This window comes from Phalangium opilio, unplaced genomic scaffold, assembly GCF_054372755.1.
Source record: "Phalangium opilio isolate 3A_F unplaced genomic scaffold, DU_Popi_V2 ptg000113l_1, whole genome shotgun sequence".
In the NCBI taxonomy this organism is placed as follows: Eukaryota; Metazoa; Arthropoda; class Arachnida; order Opiliones; family Phalangiidae; genus Phalangium; species Phalangium opilio.
In genome coordinates, this window is record NW_028324209.1 from 7,949,699 (window position 1) to 7,961,595 (window position 11,897).

Sequence of the window (11,897 nt, forward strand, 5' to 3'; positions counted from 1 at the left end):
GTGGGCTATGGATATTCAGGAAGTTACTTCAGTTCAGGAATATTTTTCAATTTCCCGCTTTAATGAAACTGAACTGAATCAAAGCCCTACTTACGTCATAGTCTCGTGGACAGCGTGGGAAATAAGGCGGTCGCACAGGGCAAATGACCAGTTTAAAAATTGCCTGGACCAGTTTAAAAATTGCCTGGACCAGTTTAAAAATTAAATCGGAGGGGGGTCAGTGGTCCACTTGACCACTAATGAAATTCAAGGGTTTCCTGAGTCCAGACATTAGCTAATATATTGTAATTATCCACTTCTTCAATTTAGCAGACGACGCGCCCTGGTCAGTGGTCTTGGACCAGTTTACTTATTCCAGGCCAGAGGGGTCACTGGCCCAATGTCCAGTTTAAAAAAATCCTTATTTCCCACCCTGCGAGTCGTGGATGAGACTTCAATAGCAGACGACACGTAATGAAAAGTAAGTTAAGTAACCAGTTTTTAAAGTGAATCACTTTATTTATTGCTCCTAGCCTTTTTGAGAGTATATAAACAAAACGTGACGTCGAATCACCCGATCGGATGAGGCAATCCTATTGGTTGATTTCATGTGGTGTGACACGGGCGCGCTTGTCGTAATTTTAACGCGACTATGGCGGAGTCAAGAGGATGGAACTTATGTTCCGATACTAATTTAATTGGAAATCCATCAGTTGGTGCGAATAACGCTACAGATATTGATGGTATTATTACTTTACTCTTAATTAATAATATCGCACTAATTGCGTGCTTAACTGCTACAAGAAAATCCGATTAATTATTCACGATCATGCAATCATTAACGCGTATTGATGCAATACTTAAAGCATGTTTTTCTTTACAATATGATGGTTAAATTATTTTGACCCCAAATTAATGACCTTTCCCTTAAGTTCCATGGAAAATCCTTAACCTTTCTAATAAAATTAGGTTTTATGAGCTTATTCTCATATGAACTTGTGAAACTGTCCTTTGCAGAAGTACTGAAACTGCTTTACGCGGACAATGTATTCTCTCAAGAAGCTTTCGAGTCCGATTTTCTAAATACATTACCATCCAGCGATACTTTCACCTTGCCAAGTGACGAGGACCTTGATTTATTTCACGGATTGGATGGAGTATCATTGCAAAACCAAGATGAAGGGCAACCACCTTCTCCGGGTATCCCACCCTTACAGGAAATACCTCAGAACACGTTGGGACCTACCAGAAACCAGAACAATAGTCAAGCCTTACAGGCCGCCCAGTTAATTAATCTGGCTCAACAGCAACAAAGACAGCAACAAATTGAATTATTGCGACAGGTGATACCTCAACAGTTGCAACAACAACAACAACAACCCCAACAGGTACAACAACCGCAACAATTGGTGACCCTACCAGTTATTACAACTGCAGACACAAATCTGGTGACAAGTTTACAATATGCAAATATTCAATTTCAAGAACAGAGTCAACCCACGACAGTTCAAGTGAGTTGGGTTCTTTATTATCGAGGGATGATATGTTGGACAGTTTTTTTTTAATTTTTGTAAGTACATGAGTATTCTTTCAAGGTTACTACACCAGCACCGGTGCAGAGAGTGGTTGTCCCAGTTCGACCATTCAGTCAAACTCTAAATTCTAATAGAATTGAAGTTAACTCGGCTAATGCGGTGAATTACATATTAGCAACTGTGAAGCACCAACAGAAGAATCAAATACTTCAACAGTTAGGACAGTTACCACCCCAGAAAGTTCAACAGGTATTGTTTGCTACACTAATGAGTTAATAAAAGTATTTGTGAAAGTTTTTTAAGAAATTTAATATCTGAAAAAAAAAGAAAAAATACACGCTCCATGTTATGAATGAAATTTTTTAATACATTGTTAATTGGAAGTGTTCCCCATGTAAAGTTATCCACATTTATTTCCATGCTAGTCTGGAGCAAAAAGATGTGTGGTAGGGGCTTTTCTAAAATTATAATTGGAAATTTGGTTGAGAGGCTGATCACACCAATTGGTGTACACGCGATGTGTATATTGTATAATTGTAATTTGCGCGTAGTCCGCGTAATCTCCTGGTAATCTGCGTGTATTAAGCATGTTCTCGGGGTAATCTGCGCGTATTAAGCGTGTTCTCGGGGTAATCTGCGCGTATTAAGCGTGTTCTCGGGGTAATCTGCGCGTATTAAGCGTGTTCTCGGGGTAATCTGCGCGTATTGAGCGTGTTCTCGGGGTAATCTGCGCGTATTGAGCGTGTTCTCGGGGTAATCTGCGCGTATTGAGCGTGTTCTCGGGGTAATCCGCGCGTATTGAGCGTGTTCTCGGGGTAATCCGGGCGTAGTCCGCCTAATCTCGGGGGTAATCCGGGCGTAGTCCGCCTAATCTCGGGGGTAATCCGGGCGTAGTCCGCCTAATCTCGGGGGTAATCCGGGCGTAGTCCGCCTAATCTCGGGGGTAATCCGGGCGTAGTCCGCCTAATCTCGGGGGTAATCCGGGCGTAGTCCGCCTAATCTCGGGGGTAAGCTTCTCGCAGTTCGCGTAATCTCGATTTAATCTGCTCTTAGTTCGCGTAGTCTCGGTATCATTTTCACGTAGTTCCCATAATCTCGGCATTGACCGTGTACTTTTGAGGTATACCGCGTAATTTCGGTACAGAATGTAATATTTGCACTCCGCGTAAGGTCGACGTATTTCCCGTTATCGTGGAGTATTCTCGAGGTGGTGGGTGGAATCACTGCGTAATCCGACATTACGTAATCAGTGTACAGGCAAACGAAGTGATCAGCCCCTTGGGTTATGTAGTTATTAGCAAAAGTACAATTTTTTGTGGTTCCATTTTGGTGTAATCTACACGTTTAAGTGGAAATTAATATAACGTATAAAACTTTAGCTTCTGCTGCAAGCTCAACTCGCAAAGAAAGAACCAGGGACAGTTGCTACACAACAAGTTCGGCAACAAACCCAAATCATTGCGAAACCGCAAGTGGTTAAACAGCCGCAAGTTAAAACTGAGACAACTCAAATCTTAACACAAACCATATCGGCCGAAACGCCTATTGTTGCGTTTTCAACTAGTCCCATTACCTCCGCTGTTTCGACTGTTACCCCCAACATAAGTCATTCTAGACCAATTCATACTGTGGTGGCTACCAAATCGGGGGATACTATTTTGACCACTGGAATACCTTTGATGCTAGATGCTGATAAGTTACCAATCACTAGGTATATTTTAATAACCCTTCGTGGTATTAAGATCTGCCCATCCTTATTATTTCTGTTCTGTTGCTGTTGCTGTTGATTAAGGTTGTCTAGCCTTAAAAATCAACCCTTACCTAATCGTGGTGAAAAACGAAGTGCCCACAATGCGATTGAACGGAGGTATCGAAGTAGCATTAATGATAAGATAAACGAGCTGAAGAACATTGTCGTTGGCCACGAAGGAAAGGTACATTGGTGATAGTAACTCTTGTACTGTCTAGGCCTAGAGAAATAATAAATTGACGTTTTTAGTTGAACAAATCTGCAATTCTAAAAAAGGCTATTGATTACATTGTGTATCTCAAAGAAACTAACGCAAAGTTGAGAACCGAACTCATAACTTTAAAAAAATTGAATTTTGGAAAGCAAAGTAAGCTGTCACTTCTACTAGGGCGCTAAGTACAATACAATGGCCCGCTAAGTGACCATAATATTCTCTTAAAAGAAATAGAAGATGCTGGTGGTATTTTGGTTGTTGATCAAAGTCTGGTTCATGAACTAATGGATCAATCAGGAAATGTCACTTATACACCACCTCATTCTGAAACTGGGTCGTCACCCGAATATCCCATGAGTGACTCCGAGCCGGCGTCTCCTTCTTCAAACACATCAGGTTCAACAATTCCTGAATTGACTTCTTTCAGTGATGTAATGATTAAGGTATTTTTCCACGTGAAATTCAGGAAAGAAATAGTTGTCACAACTTTACTGATTTTTTTTAGGAAGAGATTAAGCAAGATAGTTTCCTCAACATTGGCATGTTGGATCGAACGCGCGTGACTCTCTGCGTCTTTCTTTTGGCCATTTTTGCCTTCAATCCATTTTCATACTTGTTGGCTGGTGGACAGAACTATTTATCAGGTGGTTCGGGTTCCGTTTGGACTGGAAGAAGTATCCTTTCGGATGAAGATGCGGAAGGATGGAAGTCGTGGATGCCTCAGTCCTTTATAACTTGGACAATGAATGTCACCTTGATGTTCTTCTGTTTGATAAAGCTTTTCGTTTACGGAGAAGCCATGGTTGAACCGGGATCCTCGAGTTTTAACACTTTTTGGAGATATCGGAAGCAAGCTGATCATGATTTGATACAGAAAAATCCAGCTAGTGCCTCGAAACATTTGCGACTTAGTCTTCAAGCATTGGGACGTCCTTTAGCTACTGGTAGATTTGATAAATTCTCCTCCTTTACCTGGCAATTGGCTCGACAAATGATGAATCGCCTTTTCGTGGGAAAAATTCTGTCAAGAAGAGCCGGTGGAATTCATTTGTCTGAAAAATGTCGCAAGGAGAACATGGAAAACGCCGCGTTGGCATACCATAAATTGAACCAACTTAATTTGCTCGGTAAAGACATTTTCCAGCAAAAAATTGTCCGTTCTTCTGTAATGGGTATCATCCTTTTAGGTCATGATAGTGAAAGCAACTTAGATGGCTTGAATTTGGCTTTGAGTGCTGTGAATTTAGCGGAAGTTTGTGGTGATTCCTTACCATCCGATACTTTGGTCGAAATGTATGTCATGGCAGCGTTAAGGGTGAAAGAAACCTTACCACAATGTTTCAACCTTTTAGCGGTTGGTATAAGAATTCTGACATTTATTGCTCCAGCGTAGTTCGGTCTTGTTAATAGTTTTTATTCATTGATAGCGCTTCTTTTTACGTCAAGCCTGGAAAACTTGCGATTCAAAAGAAAAACCGGTACCACCTACTTTAAAATGGCTTTTTACGTCAGTGGGAAAGGAATTTTTTTGTAGAAAAAATTGGCTTTACCATGATGACGATTCGCCCATTTTTACTTATCTTGAAAATTCAGGTAAGTTAATTAGAAATTGTAACTTAAATAGTATAATAAATGGGTTTATTATAGATGATCCCATTGCTTACGCGTCATGGCGTTTCCGTGAATTTTTACTGGAGAAAACAGTAACGGCTTTGATGGCTTTTGATGGTCAGTCATCATCGTCGTTTTCAAAGAAAAAGTTCTCCCAAATTGGTGCCGAAGTTCTTGAACTTGCCAATCAACTTATGGAAGTAAGCAACGCAACTGGAACTCCTCAACCAACATCAGTCTTCAAAAATGACGGTGTTAACCTAAGACTCTTCAACCACGATGACGTGTCAAGATGGTGGGCGGCATTAGTATCTGTTAGTGTTTATTGGATCTTGGGAGATGATGATAAAGCGGAGAAACTAGCCGATATTGTGAACAGTTTACCATTCCAACTTAGAGAAGATCCGTATGTACCTTGTGGAAACTTGTTGCGACGCTTTCACGTATTTTATTGAATTATTGTAATTAATTTATAGAAATTCTCTCCCTCGCGCGGTGCTCTACGCGTATCGGGCCAAAAGATCATTACTAATGAAAAACAGTTCCCAAAGCGAAATTCTGAAATTGTGCACCAAAAGTGGACAGCTTCTTCAGTCCAGCCTCAATTACGCGACGCACCACAATCCCTCTAATGTCGTACAGGTTAGTTGTTTATATAAATGTTAAAGGCTATAGCGTATTTCGTCGTTAAGTGAGTAAGAGTGTTTCGTGTATAAGCCTGTTGTGCATTGTAGTTGCATTGCATGTTGATTTCAAAATCATGCAGCGCATCAGCAGTGCTTCACCAGACTTGTATCTTCTCGTCGTCATTCTTGGAGACGGCGTTCCCGTATAGGCGCGCCTCTGGGCGACGGGGTTCCCGTGTAGGCGCGCCTCTGGGCGACGGGGTTCCCGTGTAGGCGCGCCACTTGGCGACGGGGTTCCCGTGTAGGCGCGCCTCTGGGCGACGAAGTTCCCGTATAGGCGCGCCTCTGGGCGACGGGGTTCCCGTATAGGCGCGCCTCCGGGCGACGGGGTTCCTGTATATAGGCGCCACCTTATTTTACATTGTAGTCTATAACGAACTGTATTTCATGTTGGTCTTGGTGCAGGGTTTCCAACTTGTGGCAGTAGACTGGATTTTGAGAACCAGAATAACTCTATGGGAAGATTACAAGCAAAAGTTTGAATCAAGAGTAAACTTCACCATGCTTGATGGATTCCAAAAAGATCTTGGTTGCTTTCGAAAACTGGCGTACCAGATTCCAAGAATAAATTCAAGGGTAAACTATATTCTAGGCTGTTTACCCTGGTAAAATTTATTCATGGAATTTGGCCTTTTCTAGCTTTATTTGTACGAATCTACATTAAGAATGATGGCTGGAGCCAATCCAATCAAAACTCAAATGTTGTTGGATAAGAGTATGAAGAGACAGTCTTCATCATCTGTCTCTATAATTTGCACGAAAGGTGCGTCTAGTTTCATATTTTTCTATTTCACGCAGAAAACAATTTAAGGCAAAGTTTAATATGGAAAGGAATACTGCTTTGAAAACCTGAATAGTGGTCCTCTATTAAGGATTTTACCCCTTATGGTGGGCCAAAGACATAAAGTCTATTCCCATTCGAAAGTTGTCCTAGTTTTTCGACAGCCAATGATTGTTCTAGACGGAGTTGTCCAAGGGTGAAGGGGATTTGACCAGACTATAACCCTTAGGGATATAATAGAGATGATTCGAGGCGCTTGTACAATGTACAGTACATATTACTGCGATTTACAAAAATTAACCTTGTCTGAAAGGTGGAGTTCACAGGGCAGTGGTGGACAGGGACCACGCTGATGCGTTGCTTTTAGCGTACCAACATTTACCCGAAGAGGTTTTAAACAGCGATAATAACAAAGATGGTATGTTATCCGAAGCTGCCTCAATATTAGAACGTTTGGGTGATAAACGAAGGCTCAAAGAGTGCCAGAAACTCATGATTTCTGTTGGTGGAGCAATAATTGTGAACTAATTTCCAAACTTGAGTCGTTTTCGTACCAACTTGGATTCTATAAAACCCTAATTTTTATCGCATCACTAGCTGCGATGTTGCTTTTATATTTTCAGCACTTTTAAAATGAATGTTATGTCAGTTTATTTAAATGATTATAAATAAAGATACCTTACGAAATAAATGTGTGGTGGTGTTCTTCTTCGTGTCTGTTTATTTACCAAATCTTATAAAAATTATAACTTGAACAAAGTTTTAGACGCGACAAGCGCGTTTGCTAACAACGCGAAAGGCGAAACGGGTATCTTCATTTACCATGGTAAAGACAGTCGGCTTGAATTAGTGCAATACATTCACTATTACCTCGGGTTAGACTTGATTTACTTGCGGCTTTCCCAATAATAAGGAAATTTATATAGTTTGCGACAATTTCTATGCGTTGTAAACGAACATTTTATTTCCTTCACTTTGTCTGGCTTACAGGAGTTTGCAAATGTTTACAATGCAAAACAATTTGTTATAAGCTTTTGTACAAGAAAATTAAAAGTTCTATTTGTTTCGTAGAAATAAAATTAAAACGTCCACAATAACAGTATATAATAATGATAAAATAGTTTTATAAATACATATATTCGCGATTAGATAAATAATTATGGTGGAATTGAGGAAAGATCCGCGGGACGAGGTATAAATTGCGTCGCGTTTTGTCCACGCGCTGTTTTGTCGCCTCTTTTTGCTTTACCGCTCTTTTTAATACCCAAGTAATACCCTTTTTCTTCGTTTGCTTTTGACGCGTAAGTGTTCCAACCATTTGCAAAGCTTTCGTAGAAAATTGTTGCCTCGGAATTTCGGTCCGGCTTTGGTTGTGAGAAAAATGTCAGTAAAACGTATTACCCATAAGAGCGCGAAATTAATACCTCTGCGTAAACCTTCCCATCTTGGTCCATAGCTATATATAGATTAGTTTTGACTCCACGTATTTTAACTTCGCCTAGTTCGGAATCTCGGTCAGAACTGAGTTCAAGTATATCGTCTAAAAGAGTTGCAGTATAATTATAGGTACATGGAAAGGAGGGTGAAAAGGAAAATCTAGGGATTATTTATCGATTCTTCTACTAATTGTAAGACCACTCTGCATAGTGAAACATCAAGAAAATACCTCCGAATGATTTTAAAATTCAAATTAGTTCGAGATTTCATGGATAATTTGAAATTTGCACCTCCGACCAATCGCATAACGCCTGCCTTGGCGCTGTATATGTCGCGCCACGAGTGTCACATCGCGCGCAATTTTTATGAAATCTCATCTTTCATTCGACATGCGCGTGCAGGGCATTACGCGATTGGTCGAAGGTGCAAATTTCAATACCGCAAACTATAAATGAATTTTAAAATCATTCGGACGTATTTCCTGAATGTTTCTTGGTCTTATAATTAGTAGAAGAATCGATAAAAAATCACTTGATTTTCCTTTAATGTCTTAAACCTAATCAATAGACGTACCACCCTCAGCATCGTGGTCCATTTTACCCATAACTTTGAACTTGTTTTCTTCGACTTGCGATATTGCTAGATTATACCCTGTTTTGCTATGTAGCTTCTTAATTGGTCCATGATGAGTCGGACGTTCTCCTGGGAAAACGGGACGGAATAGCCGATCTCCCGTTCCAGGTGAGACGACGTCGGTCATGTTTGGCTTTTCTTTCTTAGGATTGGTACCTTTATTTTTGTCTTTCTCTTCTTCTGGCCAGTCCGTCCTTTGTGTTGGAAAATGTTCTTTTCCCTGTGAACATTAATCCATTGTTTAATGTTGAATGTAGTGGCTTCGGTACTTGGGTTACAGTGTCCCGTACAACTAAGGTAATTGTCTCTCATAAAAACTGTTTGGTCCAGTGGCCAGAGATTGTGGAAAATAATGCTTTTGAAAAGTCTGAAGCAAGGTGTAAGAATTATATCTTAGCGATTGAATTATGAACAAAAAAATGTAAGGCGTCAGAATTTTTTCATCGCCAGTGAAGCCCTTAAGGCAAGTAACTGTCATCACGCTGAACCTATTGGATCCATATTGTGACAGTATTTTTAACTTATCCTGGCATGGACATAGGTTAGTTCAGTGATATTTTATAAACTGTCATGTTTGAAATGACGGTAAAGTGAGAGGCAAAAAATTGTAGAAAAAGACGTGTCTAGTCTTTTTTATGTTGAAAAATATGTCCTAAAACCTGCAGTAGCTAAAATTTATAAATAGCAACCGAGCTCTCTCAGGATAGATAGTTGAAAATATTTTCCTGACAGGCCTGGTTCAAATCTGTGAGGGATTTTTTTATATATAAATTATTTTTGTAAACGCGCCAATGTTTTATCAAAATAATCGCAAAGTGCGCTAGAGTAATGCTTTAACGTCAAACATTAAGATAGGCATTGAACTTTGAAATACAGAATTGTACCTTTGCTTATAAAAATTCTTAAGATTTTATGACTTAAAGATGGTCAAACTAACTAAACTTACCACAGTATGGGGAAACACCAGGGCCTTAGGTTAGTGGTTAAGCGAACATCAATCAATTGAACAAAAGCCGTTAGTGGAGATTGACAAGCTAAAAGAAATTTACGTCGTGTTATATTGTGTGACTATTAATGCTCTATTTGTTAATTGGCGAATTGTCAAAATGCTCTAGACTGAGTAAGATTTTTAAAGAATGTTTTCTCTGGGTCGATCCTTTATAGTTCTAGAAATTTTTCTAAACAGTCTGTACTGTACTAAATTATATGTTAGAAAAACAACTAATGAATAGAATTCTTTGTCTTACTATGAAAGACCGTTCTACGGTCCGCCATTCACACAAATGTCTGTATTGAATAACGTTAAGTGTGTAGTGATTCAACAAACATTTGAAATAATGAATGAAAGTTGATTTACATATAGAACAAGAAATAATTACAATTAAGCTTCAACTTGAATACAATCTTAGTAGTAGTTGTATCGTAATATTAAGTCGTAATAGCTCGCAAGTCACCATAATAACAACAGAGTTATATATTATAACATGAACATAAGAAAATATCATAAATGATTAATTTTTAACGTACCGAAACGTGAAATTAAACAAATTATTATTTCAGACGAACCTATCCCTCTTCAAAATAGCTCTAATGAACTTTTACAATAATTTAGACACAAGGGCCATGGTTAAGACGCGAGGGAGTATAACTATGAACTGTCGAAACCACTTGAACTCGATTATCTCGATACATTTATCTATCGAAGCCGAACTGTTTACACGTAAATAAGTCTTCAGTATCTACCCCCACGTCTTCTGATATTTTTCCGTAACTATTTTATATTAACAATATAAAAGAGGAAAGCTCAAAGGTAAACTAATACTGATAACACTGAGGAAATATTGGTTCTTTACGATAACCTTTTTCTATATTGTACAACATGACTGTACTTACATGAGTGCTTGGTGTCCGTCCTCCTTTAGTATTCCGTATTCTGCGATGGGACATTCGAACCCGAGATTGACGCGCAATGCGTAATACCGAGTTCTATATAAAAAAATTACCGACAAAGTGTTGGTTGTAGTGGAGAAAGCGACTTAAACACTTGACGTCGGCAGGGATAAAGTCTGGGGTTCTTCTGACGTAGGAAAATTCCACGGCTAATAAAACATACAGAATCCGTGCATCCAACGCGTGGAGATTGGCGAACGTGGATTTAAGTTTAAGGGCCGTAGAATGAGGGGGTCGAACGAGCGACAGAAACGGATCGAAGGAATAAGTAAAAGAGGCAAAAAGATGGGGTGAACATAGAGGAATGACGAGGGAAACGGATTTTGTGGACAAACACTGTGACTGCTCTCTTATATGGTATTTTTAGAAAACGAAAGCGCTATAGAGATGCTGTCAGATGTGACGTCAGCGCCTATGCCAAACATAATGGGTCTGTCTTTGGTCAATGCCTACGTAATCAATAATAATTACGTAGGCATTGTTTTGGTAATTGGCCCCCATGTTTGGTACAGTTTTTTCTCTGTGAACAAGTAGTATGAGAGCATGAGTGACGTCAAATTAGTCTTTTAATCTTTTTGAAATAGCTCTACTCGCTGATCAAAATTGACTAAGCTCGTAATTAAAGGGAATGTAAAAGAAGGCATCGGCGGATGGGTAGAAATTATTAGAAATACGTCACAGGCACCTCCATCGTGACGCCAAGATTCAAAGACTCCACGTGGAGTGGGACTTAGTCCTGGTTTTCCACGAGAATTCCCTGAATTACTAGTTCTAGAAATTAAACGAACCAAGTTCCTTTGAACCACGTATGACCTTAATCACGTGATTATAACGTATTTCAAATAATTTTCACCCAGATACCCATGCCTTCATTTCAGTCCCTTTAAGTTTAACAATAAATCATGCAATTTGCAATTGAGGGTGAAAACCACACACACATTCAGGATAGTACAGTTTTCTTATTGGGCACATGCCAAAGTTGATACCTTCATCTATAGTTCAGTTTATAAAATTTAACTGTGCCACAAGGTTCATATCATATTCTTACCTTTTATAAAACCAAAATTTTGGGTAAGAGACTTTTAGAAACTTGAAGACACCTCTGTTATATTTCCTCTATGCGGATCTAGACAACCCTATAGGCAGGCGCCCACGCCTACTCAGTCTAACGAAGAGCACCCACAGACTTAACGTTTCTAAGACGTTTGCCAAGAAAACGGGCACGCCGCGTACGATTTAACCCACCAAGAGTATATATGCATTATGCATTTTATACTGGACTTTGTCATCTCCTAATACTTCTTCGTTTCATTCGTAATAT

At 39.5% G+C, this 11,897-nt stretch overlaps 2 protein-coding genes across 5 annotated transcripts; one reads left to right on the top strand and one right to left on the bottom strand.

The window, feature by feature from the left end:
- Positions 1–464: 464 nt before the first annotated feature.
- Positions 465–7,247, top strand: SREBP (Sterol regulatory element binding protein). The gene is made up of 15 exons (XM_089852907.1): positions 465–722; positions 997–1,490; positions 1,575–1,763; positions 2,894–3,225; positions 3,307–3,448; positions 3,514–3,631; positions 3,707–3,921; positions 3,984–4,605; positions 4,666–4,832; positions 4,906–5,071; positions 5,126–5,495; positions 5,566–5,731; positions 6,181–6,351; positions 6,415–6,538; positions 6,870–7,247. Exons 1-15 carry the CDS (start codon positions 632–634, stop codon positions 7,082–7,084), a joined length of 3,582 nt encoding a protein of 1,193 aa, XP_089709033.1. The 5' UTR covers positions 465–631; the 3' UTR covers positions 7,085–7,247.
- Positions 7,248–7,473: 226 nt separating this feature from the next.
- LOC149623713 (fibroblast growth factor 1-like) lies at positions 7,474–11,773 on the bottom strand. 4 transcript variants are annotated; one of them, XM_089852910.1, is made up of 6 exons: positions 11,625–11,773; positions 10,520–10,612; positions 9,573–9,660; positions 8,567–8,846; positions 7,981–8,096; positions 7,474–7,920 (listed from the first exon to the last, which is right to left on the bottom strand). In XM_089852910.1, exons 4-6 carry the CDS (start codon positions 8,751–8,753, stop codon positions 7,714–7,716), a joined length of 510 nt encoding a protein of 169 aa, XP_089709036.1. In that variant the 5' UTR covers positions 8,754–8,846; positions 9,573–9,660; positions 10,520–10,612; positions 11,625–11,773; the 3' UTR covers positions 7,474–7,713. The 4 variants fall into 4 exon arrangements, with proteins under 4 accessions (XP_089709036.1, XP_089709035.1, XP_089709034.1 ...); XM_089852909.1 differs by lacking the exon at positions 11,625–11,773 and having other exon boundaries at positions 10,520–10,716; XM_089852908.1 differs by lacking the exons at positions 10,520–10,612; positions 11,625–11,773 and adding an exon at positions 10,154–10,291.
- Positions 11,774–11,897: the final 124 nt, after the last annotated feature.

Bases quoted from the DNA above. Each gene is read 5' to 3' on its own strand.
- SREBP (XM_089852907.1), top strand. From the start codon at position 632: ATGGCGGAGTCAAGAGGATGGAACTTATGTTCCGATACTAATTTAATT. The intron at 1,764-2,893 runs GTATTGTTTGCT...ATAAAACTTTAG, and splicing joins CACCCCAGAAAGTTCAACAG to CTTCTGCTGCAAGCTCAACT. The intron at 6,539-6,869 runs GTGCGTCTAGTT...CTTGTCTGAAAG, and splicing joins CTCTATAATTTGCACGAAAG to GTGGAGTTCACAGGGCAGTG.
- LOC149623713 (XM_089852910.1), bottom strand. From the start codon at position 8,753: ATGACCGACGTCGTCTCACCTGGAACGGGAGATCGGCTATTCCGTCCC. The intron at 8,097-8,566 runs GTACGTCTATTG...CAACTCTTTTAG, and splicing joins GGACCACGATGCTGAGGGTG to ACGATATACTTGAACTCAGT. The intron at 7,921-7,980 runs GTATTAATTTCG...TCACAACCAAAG, and splicing joins ATGGGAAGGTTTACGCAGAG to CCGGACCGAAATTCCGAGGC.